The sequence below is a fragment of the Brassica napus genome, chromosome C3 (genome assembly GCF_020379485.1).
Source record: "Brassica napus cultivar Da-Ae chromosome C3, Da-Ae, whole genome shotgun sequence".
Classification (NCBI taxonomy): Eukaryota; Viridiplantae; Streptophyta; class Magnoliopsida; order Brassicales; family Brassicaceae; genus Brassica; species Brassica napus.
Genome location: NC_063446.1, coordinates 9,764,551 through 9,781,496, shown reverse-complemented (window position 1 = coordinate 9,781,496; position 16,946 = coordinate 9,764,551). Strand labels below are relative to the sequence as shown.

At 34.4% G+C, this 16,946-nt stretch overlaps 3 protein-coding genes across 4 annotated transcripts; 1 reads left to right on the top strand and 2 right to left on the bottom strand.

Annotated features, from left to right (window-relative positions):
- Positions 1 to 5,473: 5,473 nt before the first annotated feature.
- LOC106387838 (rho-N domain-containing protein 1, chloroplastic) lies at positions 5,474 to 7,313 on the bottom strand. The gene is made up of 2 exons (XM_013827762.3): positions 7,131 to 7,313; positions 5,474 to 6,677 (listed from the first exon to the last, which is right to left on the bottom strand). The coding sequence occupies exons 1-2, from the start codon at positions 7,279 to 7,281 to the stop codon at positions 5,590 to 5,592; spliced, it is 1,239 nt and encodes a 412-aa protein (XP_013683216.2). The 5' UTR covers positions 7,282 to 7,313; the 3' UTR covers positions 5,474 to 5,589.
- A 3,384-nt stretch (positions 7,314 to 10,697) lies between these two features.
- On the bottom strand, positions 10,698 to 12,358 carry LOC106387843 (mitochondrial inner membrane protease subunit 1). The gene is made up of 5 exons (XM_013827770.3): positions 12,097 to 12,358; positions 11,570 to 11,742; positions 11,199 to 11,382; positions 11,004 to 11,110; positions 10,698 to 10,916 (listed from the first exon to the last, which is right to left on the bottom strand). Exons 1-5 carry the CDS (start codon positions 12,166 to 12,168, stop codon positions 10,832 to 10,834), a joined length of 621 nt encoding a protein of 206 aa, XP_013683224.1. The 5' UTR covers positions 12,169 to 12,358; the 3' UTR covers positions 10,698 to 10,831.
- Positions 12,359 to 13,451: 1,093 nt separating this feature from the next.
- Positions 13,452 to 15,752, top strand: LOC106387841. 2 transcript variants are annotated; one of them, XM_013827767.3, is made up of 5 exons: positions 13,452 to 13,576; positions 13,665 to 13,753; positions 14,598 to 14,719; positions 14,801 to 15,325; positions 15,419 to 15,752. In XM_013827767.3, exons 3-5 carry the CDS (start codon positions 14,633 to 14,635, stop codon positions 15,590 to 15,592), a joined length of 786 nt encoding a protein of 261 aa, XP_013683221.1. In that variant the 5' UTR covers positions 13,452 to 13,576; positions 13,665 to 13,753; positions 14,598 to 14,632; the 3' UTR covers positions 15,593 to 15,752. The 2 variants fall into 2 exon arrangements, with proteins under 2 accessions (XP_013683221.1, XP_013683222.1); XM_013827768.3 differs by lacking the exon at positions 13,452 to 13,576 and having other exon boundaries at positions 13,588 to 13,753.
- The last annotated feature ends 1,194 nt before the right edge of the window (positions 15,753 to 16,946 follow it).

The following is a 16,946-nucleotide window of genomic DNA, read 5'->3' as shown; positions in this document are numbered from 1 at the left end:
TTGTGTATCTCAAGTTTGGGGGCGGTACCAAGATCTTTGATCATGTTTGCTTGATTGTGTTTCATTTGAGTCATGCATTGAACACCTATTTGCCATAAAAAAAAAAAAAAAAAAAAAAAAAAAAAAAAAGATTTTCATTTAGTTTGCATCATTTGACACCATTAGGAGAGTCTAGAGCATATAGGTTGCATTCACTTGCATTGGGAGCAATGATTTAAATGCCTTGTAAAGAACACTACGTTGCACCTGAGTAGCCATGCACCTCTCGAAAAGACTTGTATGTTTCGAGCCTTGAAAACTCTTCTTGAGACTTGTTGATTGTAGAAACTCAGTCTTTGAAGCCAGCTACAACCTTATTTGAACTGATGAACTTAATGCTTCTTGCTTAGGGGTCTCTTGTGTACTGAGTCATGGCTATACACACTTGAGTTGTCACATCTTTTATGCCATTCTTTTTGACAAACTCTAGTGGTAGACCACTCCCAAAACCTTTCCTTCCTTTTAAGCTTTCATTGTTTGATGAGTGAGGCCTTCTTCGGAAAGTTTTACATGTGCATAATGTTGAGAGTATCGGGAACAACAATGCTTGATCTTCATTTTTGCTGGATTGGACACTCTATTGTCTAGCTATAGGTGGGAGGGTGAGCGTTGTAATCATGATTTGGGAGAAATAAAAAGGATAGATTCTTGTGCTTAAGTGAATTGATTTATTGGGATAAGTAGAGAACCTCCAGCTCTAGTTTTGAAAAGTCTTGGCTCCCAACCTAAAAAAAAATAAAATAAAATAAATAAATAAATAAATAAATAAATAAAAAAAAAAAAAAAAAAAAAGGGGGCTAGCAAAGTTGTAGGAGCTGAGAGACATTTTGAGGTTGTGAAAAATCCTTATAGATTTCAAGGAAAAAGAGCTGATGTTTTTAGAATCTTTTGGTGAGAGGTGTGAGTTGGGTTTGACATTTGAGAGTGAATGTGTAACTTATATGTTTGGGAAAATGGTAGAACAATGGAGATTGAGCATTGTATGCATGAGTTGGTCCCTTTCTTAGATATATTATGTGCAATGTCAAGGCTACTTGTTTTGAGAGTAAACCACCTTAAAGATCATATGTTTTGAACCTCTTGAATCACTTGAATAAAAACCTTCCCTTACCCAACCAAATGACTTGGACCACCAACTGACCATTTGCAAGAATTCACTTGATATCTTATGCTTAATGAATGTGAGAGTTGGCAGATTCGAATGTGTGGATGCTTGATGATGAGTGTAGGGACAAAAGGAGTTGAGATAGGCCTAGAGAAGCTAGAGTGTAATAAGAGAGTGGGCTAATTGTGTTTGCTAGTGGTGTTTCTTTTGGCTATGAGCTCCCACCTTCAACCTCTCTCCCTATGAGTTCTAGAAAGTTCACTTGTGGACAAGTAAAGAACAAGTTTGGGGAGTTGATATCTTGCATATTTCTATTGTTTTATCCATTATCCATGTGCATTTTGATCATATAGATTAGGATTTAGCCATGTTTAGGTTGCATTTTGCATACATGAGTCCTTATCAGGTATTGGAGTACCACATGGAGTTCTTGGAGACACTTGGAGGCATTTGGAGCTCAAAATGAGTGTTTAGAGTGGTCATTGGGCGAGCAAGGCATGGGAGCGACCAGTCTGGAGCGACACCACCAAGTCGCTCTGATCACCCTACTGGAGCGACCTAACCAGAGCGACAGGGAGAAGTCGCTCGCGGTTTCATCACTCGGAGACGCGAGAACGAGCCCGGAGCGACCTCTCGGAGCGACACAGCGAGGTCGCTCCAGCTGAGAGCGACGTTATGGGAGCGACAGGGAGAAGTCGCGCGCGGTTTCATCACCCAGAGACGCGAGAACGAACCCGGAGCGACCTCTCGCAGCGACACAGTGAGGTCGCTCCCGAAGCCTAGAGCGACTTGTCGGAGCGACGGGCTGAGGTCGCTGCGCGTTTTATTTCTACTCGAACTTGTGATTTCTCAAGGGCCTTTTGGTCATTTCATTATGCACGTTTTTATTTTCTAAACCTATTTTTAATACTCTAGGAGCCACCAAGAGGGGGATCATCTTTGTTCTTAGAAAAACCACCAAAAACCTTGGAAAGTCATCTCTTTGAATCAATTGATCAGTTTATTATTGAGAATTCTGTGTTCTTATCTATTTCCTGTGTTTCTCTACATGATTAATCTGAAATCCAACATGGGTTTAAGAGGAATCATGGAGATTAGTGAGTAATCACCTTTTGAATTCATGGGTTAGGGAGATTAAGGGTGATTAGGTTAGTTCTAGGATGTTTTAGTGTAGATCATTCTTGTTCCTTGCTAGTAGAGTATTCCTAATGCATCTTCTGAGTTGGCCACTCAAAAGTTGATCAATAGGCATTTCCCACCCGAAAAGTGTTTGATGAAATGCCTGAGACAACTCTCCTAGGCTTTTAGTATACTTTGCCAAAGACATTTGTTGTTAAAGGTGCTAAGATAGCTAATAGACTTGTTAGTAATGATTGCTTTCATATTATTCAACCAAAGACATTTGATGTTTGAGATATGTTAGCAAATGAGCATTTATCTAGACATAGAGCTTGCTTAGAATTGTGTCTAGGCTTAAGGTTGATAGTTTGATTGATCATTTGCCATCCTTAGTTCGATACTTGATCACCCAAGGTCTAATCCCTATGCCCATGAGTTCTCTTTTCCCTTAGTCAAGAAGTATCATTCTGTTATTGCTTTAAAGTTTTAGTCATAGCTTAAAACCCATCTAAATCATTGGTTGCACTTAGATTAAGTGAGTACTTGCATTCTCAGTGCTTTGATATCCCTCAGAACTGGTTCGACAATCATTTATACTACAGCATTTGTCTTAGGAGCCTTGAAAACTCCTAACATCAAATACTAAAACACATTCGATTTTATAAACCCTAATTCGAAATCAAATTGATTGATTGAATGAATTAAAATTGAAACCCTAATCTAATGCTTTGAATCGAAATTGATTGTTTGAATGATTGTATGTTTGGATATAGTATGCTAGCCTTGATTAATTAAAACTGTATTGAATTTGATCACATCGAAATCAATTGCTAGGATTGATAATCTCATTCTTGAATTTGGTTGTTTGAATTGATAAAACAGATTGAATGATTTTCAAATTGAAGTCGTATTGATTGTTTGATCGAAACCCTAATGTCTTGAAATTAAAATTGAATACTATCTTGTTTGATTGATTAAAACCGAATGCTTGAATTGAAATAGAAATCGCTTGCTAGGTTAAATGATTTATGCATTCTCGTCTTGATAATGGTCCGGCTAGTATTGATAGTTTTCATACATTCTCGAATGAACACTAATTGTTGCATTGCTCGACTGTTTGATTGCAATTACACATTGAACTCTTAGAAAATCGTTTGCTAAGATTGAAAACGAATAACCATTGTATTGATTGCATTGAAACCGTTTGCTAAGATTGTAGCCGTGCGGCTTGTTTGCATCATGCATGCTTAATAGTATGAACTGATTGCATATAGAATCTGAATGCTAAGATTGAACATGTATGCATCATATACGAATGACCTATTTGCATCATACCTAGAATCCGGATTGCTTTAGCATATTGATTGCATTCGCTTGAACACTTTTAAATCTAAATTATGAAATGTCGAAAATCAACAGCTTGGATTTTGCTGCCCTAAGTCTCTCTGGAGATAATTACTTGCAATGGGCACTTGATGCTAAGATCATCTTAAAATCCAAGGGACTCGGTGAATGTATCACCGAGGGCAATAATGCAAGTGAGAAAGATAGATACAATGCGATATTAATTATACGCCATCATCTTATTGAGAGTCTCAAAGATCAGTATTTGACTATTGAGAATCCTCTAGACCTTTGGACAGAGTTGAAAACTAGATATGATCACCAGAGAACGGTGTTATTACCAAAGGCTATGTATGATTGGAGGAATCTCAGAATCCAGGACTTCAAGTCCGTGGACGAGTATAACTCGGCCCTGTTTAAAATAGTTTCAAAATTGAAACTATGTGGTGATGATATAACGGATAAGGATATGCTTGAGAAAACATTTTCCACCTTCCACACAAGCAATGTGTTGTTACAACAACAGTACCGTGAGAAGGGCTTCACAATTTATGCTAATCTGATCTCTTGTCTCTTGCTCGCTGAGCAGAACAATGAACTGTTGATGAGAAACAGTGAATTGAGACCTCCTGGAACAAACTCATTACCTGAGGCACATGTGGATCTTTCGGATCCACACAATGCTCGATCACAGACAGGCTATGTTTTCACACATGGTGGAACATCCATATCATGGCGTTCCATGAAGCAGACGATCGCGGCCACATCTTCAAACCATTCGGAGATCTTGGCTGTTCATGAGGCCAGCCGCGAGTTGTTCAGAACAGGGGGAGTAATACGTGTTGTACTCTTTTTCCTTCACCATGGTTTTGTCCCACTGGGTTTTCCTGGTAAGGTTTTAATGAGACAACATCTAAAGCGTATTAAAATCCATGTATGGTTATGACATCCAAGAGGGAGTGTTATAAATCATATTGTGGATGTCCATAACCGGCCCGGTTCATAACCGGCCCAATGCTAGAGAGAGAGATAGTCGACCGTGAGGAGAGAGAGGGAATCAGCATCTTGCCTTTTCTTTATTAAATTATGATTTATACTCTTTTCATATTTGTATTTACTTTCTTTAGTCTTTCCATTATTCTATGACGGTGTAATTCTCTATATATAAAGGGCTCCTTATGTTTATGAATAATACAGAAACATAGATTATATTCTCTAGTTTCACAACACGTTATCAGCAAGATAGAATCTAAATCCCTAAGCTAAAAAAAACCACCTAAAACCCTAACCCTAATCGGCGAACATCCTTACCGGCGAACCATTCTAATCCCGATCGTGAAACCTTACATCCCGATCCTTGTTTGCAATCTGTTCCCGATCATCTTCTGTTTTTGTTTTTTTTTTCACCTAAAGACTGGTGTCTTTCTTGTTGGTACTTAAAACATTTCCACGTTTGTGACTAAAGATACATTTTCTGATGTTAAAAAGGATAAACTCAATCCATTTTAATTGATTAAAAAAATGGGTATAAATAAGTTGATGTATAATGAGTTTTCTTCATCCAAATTATAACAAAATTATATACAAAATTTAAACAAGTTAAATATCTGAATCCAAACCATGGGTTTTAATTGATAAAAGAATTGGGTATAAATAAATTGATGGATAACGAGTTATCTAGAACCAAATCAACAAAAAAATTCTAATAAAAATATAAACCAAAGTTAACCAAGTTAAATATCTGAATCAATTATGTAGTAAACCAAGTCATCACTCTAAACTATATATAGAAAGTGACTTCAATTTCATAACTCACAAAGGACATCACAACTTTGAAATTGGAAGCCAAAGGGAAAACTCTTTAACTAATGGAGAAAAAAAACTAATTTTAATCAGAATGCACAAATTATGAATGAAACAAATATTTGGAGATTCATTGGCTGTATCAGAAACTAAAACAATGTTCTTGTTAATAGCTATCATCATGCTTTATTACTACACAGCAAATTCAACAGCTCTGCTTTCTTCATCTTTGAAATCCCTTTAAGACCCCTTGATTTTGCTATAGCTCTGAGTTCTATCAACTTCAGTGCACTCAAGTCTTCATTTTTCTCAGTTTCTTCCTCGGCATTGACAGACTCATCATCATCATTTGATAATTCACCTACAAGGACATCATGATCTTCATCCTCCTCATCGTAAAATGACTCTGGTTTTAGCTCTGGCTCTGATTCCAGAAGGGCAAGTCCTGGTTCATATTCAGGCTCAGGTTCTACTACTTGATCCTTTTTCTGAGTCCAAGTCACACTGTAACTTGACGTCTCATCAAAAATAGCCTCACTCGAGTAACTAGACTGAGGTTTATGTCTAGGTACAGGCGAATTGCGTCTGAAGCTTGAGGCAGGCCTGGTAAAACGTGTTGCATTATGATCCCTGTTTCGCAAATCAAAATTATTGGAACTGTGAACCTGTCTTTCAGCATCATCATCATCATCTCCTTGTAGCTGCTTTTCAGAATCAAAGTTGCTAACGTTCTTCTTGCTCTGTTCTCCTGAGTGCTTCCTCAGTAACTTAAGAAGAGAGTCCACAGTCTCAGTCTCTTTTCCTCCTTGCCCTTTAGAAGCTTCTTCAGTCTTCTTATCTTCTTTCTTAGCAGCAGCTCGAGCTCGGAGCTGAGCTTGGACTTTCCTGAAAAGATCCACTATCTCTTTCTCTCTTGGTCCAGGTGATGAAGTAGCCTGGAACTTCGGGGAACTGGACAGAGAGAACACAGGAACGTTCTTGGAAGACAGCATTTCCGAGTCTTCAAGACCACCACCACCGTCTAAACCGTCTCTATCTTCGTTCCGCCTGTTCCTATTACCTCTGAAACCATTCCTGTTATTTCTTGAGAAATCAGGATTGTTTCTCCTATGGCCAGAAGAACTTGCTCGGCACACAAATGAAATCATCTTAGGGGCATATCGTCCATTCTGGATGTGAACCAGACAGGAAGAGAAAGGTGATACAGCAAGTGTTCTTCTAGACACAACAGAGTTAGAGAAGCTCCTGCTGTCTGAAACTCCATAACCTGTGTTTACCAAAAGCCAACAATATACAAAGTAAGGAGAGTATAATCCATTATTTTTACAACAATAAACAAAGCAAACAAATGTAATGAACTAAAAGCAAAGCATTATTTGCAAAGGATCCCAACTTCTAGCATATATCATCAACACATTGATTCATCAGAGAACCATATAAAGAAACGCAATACTTCTTTACTTCTGAACTGAACTTGATAACAAATGCAATACCACACAGTCATTTCATCGAACAAGTGGTCGACATAAAAGAAAAAGCTTATCCAGAAACAAATTTTCAAATTTTAATTCCAAGAACAGAACTTTTCTCCAGAAAGATTCTAGGTCCAGTGAAATAAACATAAACCCACTTAGGAAACAAAACCATCGGAGAAAGACGAAGAAGAACAAATATATACTTACAACGCAACTTCCACAAAGAGAGAAGTATCTGAACATACCAGGAATGTAATTAGAAGTAAGCTGCAAAGTTCCTGATAAAAGCGCCATGAACAGAGAAAGAGAGAGGTTTAGCTTCTTCTTCTTCTTCTTCCTCTTGCATTTGCTTTTCTGAAATCTCTTCCTAATGTTTACAGCTCTTTTTAGTCTCATGGGCCTCTATTAGATATTATTTTCTAAATATGGGCCTTAAAATGAGGATTTAGCCCACATAAAAAAGTAGTTCATAGCTCTAGTATCCATTTGAAAATGTTCTTACTTTATTAATTAAACTCACTTTTTTTCTTGTCTTTTTCAATTGCATTTATGAAATATCCTAAAATGAATAAAACTGTCTAATTTATTACTTGTCTTTTCAGTTACATTAATGAAATATACTTAAATGAATTTAAACTTCTTATTTTATTGTTTGTCTTTTTCAGTTACCTTAATGAAATATCCTTAAATAAATTTGGACATAATGTCATTTAATCAACCAGAAAAACTCATGAGTTATCCTTACGTGAATAATTTTAATAATGGAGATTTTTAAAAACATTCATCATTAAAATGTTACCTAAAACATGAAGCACTAATATATAACATGCATCAATAAAACTAGAATTTGACTCACACAATTGTACGTATATTATTTTCAGTTGATTAAATTTTAAAAATAATTATTTATTCAAAAAATATTTAAGAATGGCTATGTTTTAAAAAAATTATATGGTATTATTTGCTCATAACTCATTTGTTTTTTGATAAATTGTTAGAAAGAAAATTTTAGCATAATATAATTCAGTTGTCATTTGCTAAATTTATGGTTTTTATTTATATTTTTTATTATTTAATTATAATATTTTCATTTTATATTTGAAAGATAAATGAATTTTCTTTCAAACAATATTTTTGTAAATGTATTTTTTTAAAAATAATCAATTAAAATTGTTATTATCATTGAATATCATTATTTTTTACATAATTTGAGTTTTCGTTTACATCAAAACTTATCATATTTTAGGATAATTTTAATTTAAAATGTAATTTTCATATTTTTCAAACAAATTCTAAAAATATTTTTAAAATATTTTGTTATAATTGTTAAAAAAATATTGAGTTGCATTTCAAATAAAAAGGTAAAGATATTTAAAATATTCTAATTAAAATATGTAAAATTTAATATAGTTTTAAGGAAATGGTCAAAATAAAAAAAAATTACACATAAAATAATCATGATTTTTGTTAAATGGGCGGATCATTATTTATATGATATCGCACACGAAAGAAAATATTTTGTTTTTAAAATTATCTAATTAACTCTATACTCTTTTTTTTATATTTTTTATATGATATCACACATTAGTAAAAAAATAGATAGTTTAAGATGCAAAAAAAAATTATTTACTTAATGAATATAATATGAACGAATATTATAAATACATCAGTTAATAAAATAAATAATTAAAAATTGAAAATTCATATCCGCGCTGGCACGCGGGCTAGGGTCTAGTAAACTTTATTTCCTCCTACATTGGTGGTTCTTCGGTTGTTGGCTTTGTTTATATAGAGCACAGAAACGTACTTTGGGTGTCGAGCTTCGTAGCAAGAGCTTGTGACCCAAGCGGGGACATTAAGATTTGGCTCGCAACATAGACTCTGATTTCTGGTCTACCGGTTGTATATTCAGCTAGGAATGATTCTGAGCTGACTATAGAAACCAATTATATGACTCTCTTAAGTCACTCTCTTTTTGGTTATCTTCAAGATTTTCTATTTGAGAAGTTTTTATTAATATAATATCAAATCTATTGATTTTTTTTGTGATTTTCAATTTTTTTGTGGCATTATGAACACCATTTCTCTTTGTTATATCAAAATGGTTTCATTACAATTTAGATATATACTAGTATTGAGCCCATGCTATGCATGGGAATATTTTTGATTATAAAAAAAATATTACCTTTTATGAATGTATTAAAACTATATTTTTTTTAGATTTAGAATGTACGAAGAATGATGATTAAATGATTAGATTAGATGATGAAGAATGTTAACTTATATTTGCATAGTCATTAAACTGAGGATATAATATATATATAGCAAAATTATAACAATTTACAACTATAGTAGGCAAAATACCTCTGTTGACAACATATTACTTCAATTTCTTCCACCTAGCACTGCCGATATGACATCTTCATGTTTCTTAGTAGCAAGTGGTAGCCTTTATTTTTCCATATATCCATGACGAACCAATTAATAAGAAGAAAAAACTCAGCAACATGGAAACTTTCCATTGATATTTGAAAGGAAAGTGATGAGATATTTACTTTAGTATTCACATGATCTGATTTTAAAATCTTTTTGTGGAGCCTCGTTGTCCTTTCATCTTCCTATGACTAATATAGTAAAATAACTTCAACCTGAATCATACAAAAAGAATAAGGTAATATTACTTTGAGAAGAAGATAAAATTCTGAAAATGTGATGAAGATATGAAAAGATTGAGAATAGGAGAAGAAAGGCCGATTGGGAAACAAAATATAGCCAACATAGTAGAAAATTAGTCAAATAAAATATAGAAGATGAATCGTTTGTTCCATGTACTTAGTGATCAGGAAAATTTAAAGATTTAAATTGTTACAGTTTTTTTAAATAGACATCGTGGAGTTCATTCAGTAACTATCTTTTTTATTTATGATTGTTTAGTTTTTTTTTAAAAAGTTTGGTCACATGTCGTATTTTGATTTGTCAAGTGACTTGTGGTTTAGTATATAAAGGATATATATTTATTTATATTTAAGTACATAATCAATATACTGATTTAACCGTTAAAAAGTTGAAAGAAAAAACAATTTTCAATAATTATATGGATTTCATCGTCCAATATAACCAATATATTAATTTAACCGTAAAAAATTGGAAAACCAATTTTCAATAATTATATGGATATGACTAAATCTACAATGAAAAAAAAAACTAAATCTTCTATTTTGACTTGCCGCCTGTTTTTCTTTTTTGACCTGACTTGCCGGCTGTTCTATGATGTAATTCATGGTTTCAGAAATGTATTTTGATATCAAATATACTGTATCAAAATGCAAATACTGAATGTATCAAAATGCAAATACTGAAAAGTTCATCTGGCAACATCAATCTTCTTTCCTTCAGATCATCTTGAATCTATAGTGGTTTCTTGAGAGGACGTTGTTTCATAACAAATATGATAATTTGTTCAAGCATTGGTTACGACAATAAAGCTATTTTTCCAATCTGTCGTAAAGAAATATGTAGTCCATAAAAGAAAAGAAAAATAGTTACAGAAAATATCAAAAGAGATCACAACTTGATTAGAATTATTGTTTGGGCGATTGGGTGAAGAATCGCCTTCTCCATAACAATTCAACTTAGATTTCAATGCCTTGAACTTTTACGTTGTGTGTAAAAGCAAAAATCTTTTTAATTCCCAATAATTAAACAACAGATGATTAATATTATTTTCCATAGAACGATACCAAGAAGCTGCACAGCTTGTCTTCGATAACAAGCAAGTCGCAACATATCACATATGTGCCACAAGTAACATATTGTTCTGGAACGTGAAATTTTCTGATTCATCATCATCATTGTATGGTTTATTCGTTAACTCATATCTCAAACAAATAACGCAATGTAAGCTTTGACACAACAAAAAAAAACAAGAAAGTGTCACTCTCTCTCTTTATTGTGCCTTGTGGTTTTTAGCCATCTCGTCCACGTCCAATTCTACTGCCAGGATTGGAGAATCTTGTCCCATCGCAGTGTGACTGTTTTCAAAGCATTTTAAGGGGTAAGTAAACAAACCAGAAAAGCTCTTTGTTAAGAGACAAGAAAGACTTAAGTCTCGTTGTCACCTGTTTCGAACGGGACCATGATCCACGGCTGTTCTCAGACAATATATAGCTCTTCCAACAATGTCTGCTGTTGAAACTGGACCAAATGTTCGACTATCATATGCTTCCTGTTCAAAGGCCACACACAGTGTGATCAAGTCAATATAGACTGTACTTTGGTGCTAGCTTTGGAGAAGAGGAAAGTGATGTAAGTACCTTAGGTTTGATATCCTTGTTTTCAGCAACTACCCAACACTGATCCTTATCGAGAACAAAAGGTTCCTCCTTTGCATCACCTGATACCATTTCGAATCCTTCTACAGCTGCTAATCTTCTAACCAGATACTTATCTGAATCGTTTGGGTCCTTTAAGACCACAGCATCTCCAACGAACAGATACCTAAAATGTAAAGAGTGCAATGATCCATAGTTCAGTGTCAAATTATGTAAACAGACAAATAAGAAACCTTTTGTACAAGTGACACTATAGGTTCTGTTGATATGAGATGAAGAGCCACTACGATTAAGGTGTAACAGATATAGAACACAAAAGAAAAGGTTTAAGGCTCTCGTATATGAACATATACCTGGTGTTAGCAATTGGTATCTTACGGACAAGAAGCGTGTTCTCGTGTGCTGCCATGGTTGGGGACATTTCTGGTCCTTTGCCCGAGTGTAAGTAGGTTATCTTCCCATGGAATAGATTCTTGAAGATGATTTGAATGAGTTCGCGGTCACTCAGTTTTTCTCTCCTATGACTCTGCAAATGTAACTTGACGAGTTAAAAACACTAATCAACTACATATGAAGCATATACTGTCTTGAGATTGTAAAGTTGTCGGCTTCAGACAAAAGAGGTAAACTTTGGTAACTGTGAGTTGGATCCAAATCAATATAGTTACATAAAAGGCATCCAAGAACCAAAAGTCTCTACCTTTTTCATTAAAAAAATCATGTGATTATGTCTTTGATTAATGAACATATTGATTCAATTAATCCGAATGCAGAGCTAAAGAAATGTTAATTCGTTTCTAAAACCAATTTCCCAGATTACAAAAATTGGAAGTGAAACGCAGAGAATGAGAGAGAGAGAGAGAGAGAGAGAGAGAGGAACCTTGAGACTGAGGGTGAGGGAGTATTCGAGCTTGTGTGCCATGTATCTGAACCATGTCGAGATTGAGGCCATCACCGACACTTGGTAAAATCAAAAGTGAAATGTAAAGGTTTTGAAAGATGGCTTCTCCGCCGTGTCGGTTTTCTCGGCCTCGTCGCCGCCGCAGTCGATAGGAGGAGGAAGAACAGCAATAACCCTACGAGGCTGTGACTGCCGTTTTCATAAAAAAAAAATAAAGTTTTTAGGATGCGTTGAAACGAAATCTGAACCCAAAATATTTTAAAGTATAATTGCAAAATGATCCCCCGGTTTTTTATTCTCTATTCCAGGTATTCTCACTATGTTTTACTAAATTGTTAATTAGTCCCTAGGAAGTACGATCTGTGTAAGACGGCCCATTAATAAAACCGGTTATAATCCCTCTAACGAATTTGTGTATCATCATTTAGTGCCATCATCTATGATATTTGATACTTGTCGCCTGTCAGGAAAAAAAAAAGAACAGAATTTCACTTAAACCGAAACCGATTTTGTTTCTAAACCAGTTTTCACCCCTAAATCAGAGATATCTTTTCTAGTTTTCTGAAACTAAAAACTCCCTCAACCGGGTTGATCAGAAAAGAAAACTCCCCTAAACCGGAATAAACAGAGTCGATTAAACAAATGACAACCTTTGTTTCATAATATGAAAAAAAAAAGTAAGCAACCGGGTCTTGACACTACTAGGTCTCCTACTAAGTCAGGAGGATTCAAACACTTTTAAGTTTTAATTACGGCCAATTAAAAATAAATTTATCTGAGTCCAGTTAAAATATAAACAAATTCTTTATGAAAAAGTTAGTTGGATTGAATGTGGTCGAATGGTAAGGCGATTTCGAAAAAAAAAGTGCTAAATATCTCAGATTCGAAACTTACTATTTAAATATTTAACTCTAGCGTATACTAACCAGAGTTACCTTGTCACCGGTGGACGGACGGACTTCCAAAAATTTAGTTTTACTTTTTGGTGTAAGTTAAAAAAAGTTGGTTGGATTCCAAATGTGAAAACATTAATTCAAACAACTAAAAGTCCTCTTAACGTCCAAAACCTAAATCATTTTTTGCATAATCTTATAGTTATCCCTCACATATAATTATTACAATCCAAGAAAAAAAACTAATAAAACTCAACAAGTCACTATGAAAGGTTTTTATGATTTGCATATTGGAATCCAATCGTGGAATGGAATCCCAACCTGCGTGCCACGTGCTGAGATAGAAAAAAAAAACAGATGTTTCACTATTTCCCTTATAATTTTTGTAAAAATAATTAATTGTCAACGCAGTCTCTGGGCCCAAAAAAAAAAACCAAACCGTGAGTTCCTGTGATAAAAGTTTTCGAGTTTTGGACATTGCTTGCTTTATTATAATATGACAAAATCTCTCAATCGAGTGAGAAAACAGAATTGGATTTGATCCCTTGTAGTTACGTAGCTTTGAGGTTAATGATCCGTCTCTCGCTCTCTTAAGATCCTATCCTAAACATTATTCTTCTCTGTGTTTAGTTTTCAGTTTCTGATTGATTCCAGGTTTTAGTGTTCTTCTCCTTCTTCACGTGGTTTCTTCTTTGTCGCGAATATCTCTTTTTAACACGTTTTAGGTTGCCAAGTTCACGAAGGTATGCTTCTCTCTCTCTCTCTCTATTTTTGCTCCAACCTTAACTCTTCCGTACATATACATGTTCAGTTCTTTTGCTAATTAATGGAAGACCTAGTTGATGATCGTTATGAAGCAATGAGCTGTGTTAGTTTTATGATCTAGATAACCTTGAGTTTACGTTTCCTGAATAAAAAAAAAGTAGTCCCTCTTGAGATTTTGTCACATGGTAACTTTGGTGTTGAACTTTCTATTTCTGGCTTTTACAATTTTCCGGTGATTAAATACATGTTTTCTGTTACTTCTTAGAGAGAGCAATAAAGGAAACATGTGGATACAGAGCGATAGCTTGTTTCTACAGTCACAAAGATTTTTCTGTTTTACAAGAAAGCTCCTGATAAAAAATAAAAATAAAGTAGTAGTCTCTCTTGAGCCTATGTCCACATGATCATTGACAAGTTTGAACTTTCTATTTCTGGTGATTAAAGACATGGTTTTGTTTACTTATTAGTGAAATATAGAAACATGTGGATACAGAAAGATAGCTTGTTTCTGTAGCCACAAAGATCTTTTGTTTAACAAGGAACAAAGCTTCTAAAATGCTCCTAGGATTTGGGGGTAATCGTTCCTTTACTGGAAACACCTATGCAGAGAAGGCTTTGCTTAGAAGTTGCATTCATTAGCCTTGTTCTCTTCTTCTGAGAATCTGAGATAATGGACAAAAGGAATCTTTTATAATTCTTACATATACATGCTTCTGTTGTCTTTCAAACCTGTTTCTCTAACTAAAGATTTGATGTGGTAAGATATTTTTTTCTTGTTATCTCTCTGAATTTTCTTTTCGTTGGAACTCTTTCCTGGAACAGAACGCAAACAAGAACGTTCTCGAATTGAGAGAACAATGAATTTTAAAGGTATACCATGGGTTGAAAACGTCTACCAAAGGTTTGAAGCAATGTGCATAGAGCTTGAAGATCTTATTGTCCAGGTAAAGTGCTCTATAATCGTATAAGCAATTGTATATCTTTTCTTTAACTCTTTGCTTTGCTTCTTGATGTGTTTTTTTTAGGACACAGCTAAATACGTTGAGAGCCAAGTTCAAACTGTTGGAAACTCTATGAAGCAATTCTATTCCGATGTGGTTCAAGATCTGCTTCCAGATGACTCCGTAGTTTCGGAAAAGCCATTACCTGTTTCTATGTTACATGAATACGCTCCTGTCTGTTCCTTCAAGAAGAAAAGAGAAAGCTTCAGCGGGAAAAACAGAGATGTGAAGCAAGAACAAGAGGTAACTGATGGGGAAAAGAGTGGATGTGAAATGAAATTGCGTGGTCTTGATGCAGACTCGACTAGTCCATCAACGGTTCATAATACTCGTCTCAGAAATGATGTTGGAACTGTAAAGTCAAGTGATTCTAATCGAGGTGAAGTAGCAAGACTCAACTCTAAAGAGGAGGATTCGATGCAAACTAGTTCGAGTTCTGTCCCAGGACAGCTTAGTGGAAGATCAGTTGAAGAAAGCTGTATCATTGTGGATAGGGACGAATGCGTTTTTTCTGACAGGAGGGAGAATGACAAACACAAACCTTACAAGGTTCTTCGTCTCTTTCACTCTCTTTTCTTTGTTTCTTATTTGCATTTATCACTATGCTGAAATTAAAACCCTTATGACAAACTGGTCCTACAGAAGATCCGAGACGCTATATTTTCAAGAATGAAGCAAAACAGAGAAAAAGAATACAAGCGACTTGCGCAACAATGCTACGCTGAAGATGTTGTAAATGGTAGAGAATGTGGTGACAATCCGGAACGGATTGAGGAAAACCAATCAGCAGAAGAATCTGAATGGGAGCTTCTATAAAATGTTAATGTTTACACATATAATATAAGTAATTAAGCACCATCTCTTTGTAAATAAAGAATGTACATACGCAAAACATAAGAAGCAACTTAAAAGCTTCCTCTGGTTACATAATGAATAAGGCTCTTATCTTTATAAGATTTTTATTTTCTGTGTATGATTTCAAGTACAAATGTTTGTAGGAGGGACTCTCTTTATAAATAAAGAATGTGTAAGCAAACATAAGAAGCATGAGCCTAAAAGCTTCCCCTGGTTACATAATCAGTAGGGCTCTCATCTATGTAAGGTGCTTTTAACTTTGTATGATTTCAAGTACACATGTTTTTGGGAGAAATTCTTTCCTATGGTGGTTGTGTAATAATTGTTTGCTTGTTTGGTCTATTTTACGTTTCCAATTTGTTCCATAAGAAGGACCACTCCACTTCATTCCCTAAAATTTCATTTTGATAATATTTTAATTGTAATCTAAAATGTTTGGGACAATCTCAGCCGTATATCTCCTCAAACAGGAAACTATAGTCACTTTCTCAAATTATTTTGTAAGAGTTCAGAATCCGGCAATCTCCTAAAAGTATCGTCAGCCTAGACTTGTTGTGCTAATTTATTATTTATTTACATTTTGGGTTTCTTGTTTTTTATAGGTTGGCAAGAAACAGAAGCAATATTTTTTAATATTTATGTAAACTAATAACTTGGCGGTTGAAGTAATTATTGAACTTGTTGATGAATGAATAATTGCTTTTTTGGGAGTTTCTTGTGTTAATCACAGCTTGCTAATGAAGGTATAATCATTAACACTTTGAATTAGTTTAGGTGAGTCATTATGGAATTGATGCTTACAAAAATAGGCATGTTTGTTCCTTTATTTCTACTTTAATTTGTATAACTAGTCAAAAATTGAAACAGTTTTTTTTTTGAATAAAGGCTTAAAATTGAAACAGTTAGTTCCAATGAATTACGTAAATCACCAGATAAACAAAGCTTAGTTATAAAGAAATAAATATGAAAAGTTGATTAAGTTTTGGAGTAAGTGGTGGTCGAGTTGGCAAAGCAGGGCACCCTAAAACCCATCATAACATGTGCAAATTGCAACTACATGTATACATCATCCTTGTCTTTTCATTTTCAACAACATGCATGTTCACCAATGGCTGCGCAGGGTAAATATATACCGTTAAATAGATTTAAAACGTTTAAGAAAATGCGGAACATGATTGATGTGAAATAACGAATCCCTCAATAATCAATATTAAACTAATCTTGTTTTTTGTTTTAGAAAAACTAAACTTTTTTCAACAACCGATACGGGTCTCTGTTAGTTAACCTTTCTCAATAAAGTTCTCATTAAAATTAA